The 2,500-nt window shown below is 43.2% G+C and overlaps 1 protein-coding gene across 1 annotated transcript in view; it reads right to left on the reverse strand.

The window, feature by feature from the left end:
• Window positions 1–2,500, reverse strand: part of LOC131352026 (uncharacterized) — a 4,911-nt gene that overhangs the window by 1,268 nt on the left and 1,143 nt on the right. The window contains exon 3 of the mRNA XM_058387853.1: window positions 2,366–2,500. This exon is cut by the window's right edge and continues 579 nt beyond it. Within this exon, the coding sequence (XP_058243836.1) occupies window positions 2,366–2,500 (135 nt within the window). The remainder of the gene's footprint in view (window positions 1–2,365) is intronic.

The following is a 2,500-nucleotide window of genomic DNA, read 5'->3' on the forward strand; positions in this document are numbered from 1 at the left end:
CCCACCCCCCAACTAAAATGGCTTCACTTTTAGACCAGTTAACCTTGGCGGAGGATAAAATTTGAAAGTCATTTAAAATATCAGTTAAAACATAGACATCATTCTGTGTGTTTATCATCACTACCAAATCATCTGCATAAGCTGATAAACATATTGAGGCATTAGCATGTGGCATATTAAAACCAGAGAGATTACTTCTTAACTTATTTAAAAGAGGTTCAATAGCTAAAGAGTACAACATTCCAGAGAGGGAACAGCCCTGCCTGATCCCTCTGTACACTCTAAAAGGAGCACATAAACCACCGTTAACCTTCAGTACACTCTCAATGTTACTGTACAACACCCTGATCATGGCTATAAAACCTGGGTTGAACCCGAAGGCTTCCAGCACCTTCCACAAATATTCATGTTCAACCCGGTCAAAAGCCTTTTCCTGATCTAGGAAAATCAGACCAGTCTTTAAGCCCAATAGCCTGGAGACGTCCAAAATGTCACGAATTAAATACACATTATCGAATATGGACCTATCAGGCACACAGTACGTCTGGTCCTGGTGAATGAGCTGCTCCATTACCTTAGTCAGTCTCGAGGCTAATGCTTTTGAGAGCAGCTTGCAGTCAGTTCACAGTAGTGAGACCAGGCGCCAGTTTTTCAGGTGGGTCAGGTCTCCCTTCTTCGGTAGCAGGGTCAGGACGGCCCTCCTGCAGCTCAACGGGAGTTCACCTCTCCGTACACTGTCCCGTAGGACATCTAGCACGTCCTGCCCTATGACGGCCCAGAATGTCTTGTAGAACTCGACAGGGACACCGTCTATACCTGACGCCCGTCCATTCTCCATCCCCTGGAGAGCCTCATGAACCTCCTCCAGCGTCAGCTCCCTGTCCAGCTCTCTCGCCGCTTGCTCAGAGAGCTTTGGCAGGTCCATGAGGAAGCTGTCCTCCACCGCTTGTGCCCCTGACCACTCACTGCTGTACAGCTTCAAGTAGAAGCTTACTGTCTGCTGGCGAATTTCAGTGGGCTCAGATACGAGATCCCCTGATTCTGTTTGCACAGCATGTATAAATCTTTTCTGTCCATTCTTCTGCCCTAAACTGAAAAAGAACTTTGAAGGAGCATCCATCTCAGCAGCACTTTTAAAGCGTGAGCGGACCAGCGCCCCCTGTGCTGTAATGTCTAACAGGTCATTCATTTTGGATTTTTTACGTTTGAGGGCTTCAATATGCCCTCGATTTCCAGTGGCCTCCAAACGCTGGAGCTCCACTATTTCTATCTCCAGAGCTGTTGACAGAATTCTTTGACTTGTGCTTTTGTCACATCCCACCACAGCTGAAGTGAACTAAAAGCTGCCTTCTCATGTTTAAAACAATTCCAAAAAAAAATAAGACTCCCTAAAATTAGCATCTTCTAAAAGTGCAGTGTTAAAATGCCAGTAGGCACTCCTAGGTTTAACCTTCTCTTTAGTAATAGTACACTGTACCATACTGTGGTCAGAGATACCTGCTGGAACAATAAAACACTTTGTAAAAAATGTCAGCTGATGCTTAAAACCATAAAAACGATCTAATCTCACCAGGGAGAGTGTGTTGTCTATGGCATGGGCCCACGTGTATTGTCTCTTGTTCTTATGAAAAGTTCTCCATATGTCGCTCAACTCGTGGGCCTCCACCATCTCCCACAGACGCTTACGGGAAGCCATGTGAGGTTCTGTGTGGTTCCGGTCTAAAATATCTGTAGTACAGTTAAAATCACCACCCAGAATTAAAATTTCTGCAGTGTTGCAGTCAGCAATGACATTGTTCAGAGTATCTAAAAACATCATCCTCTCCACTGCACTGGTGGGAGTGTACACACAGATAAAAACTAAAACCTCATTCTCATAAAAAGTTTTCACTTTTAAAAGCCTCCCATTTAAAAATTCTTCAACTGAATAAGAACAAGGAATAAAACTGCGAGCAAAGAGCAAGGCGACTCCACCACTGAGCGTTGTGTTATGACTTAAAATCACCAACCCATCCCACTCCTTCACCCAATCAGCAGCATTGCTGGTATCGCTGTGGGTTTCTTGAAGCATGGCAACGTCAGTGTGCTTCTGCTTTAAAACTTCATACAGTTTAGCTCTCTTGATTTGCTCTCTTGCCCCATTAATATTTAAACTCGCCAATATTAACTCCTTTCATAAAAATAAATAAAATAAATAAAATTAAACAGAGGGTAAAAACCACTCTACCATAAAAAACACCACATCAGTCATCATCAGAGTTTTCCTTATTCACTCTTGTGATCAGTTTCTTCAGACGGAAAATTTCAACATCAATGAATGCACCTTCTCTTCTGAAGAACTTAACGTCATGAATAAACTGTTTACGGTCTGGGAAAAACTCTTCCAATGCTACATTTTTCTGCCATTTGGTGTTCCTTAAAAACTCTTTATCACCAGCGCTGTACACAATATTAACCTGTTCCTCCTGAGAATCGAACATTAAAACAGAGTCTGACATGC

This window comes from Hemibagrus wyckioides, linkage group LG04, assembly GCF_019097595.1.
Source record: "Hemibagrus wyckioides isolate EC202008001 linkage group LG04, SWU_Hwy_1.0, whole genome shotgun sequence".
NCBI lineage: Eukaryota > Metazoa > Chordata > Actinopteri > Siluriformes > Bagridae > Hemibagrus > Hemibagrus wyckioides.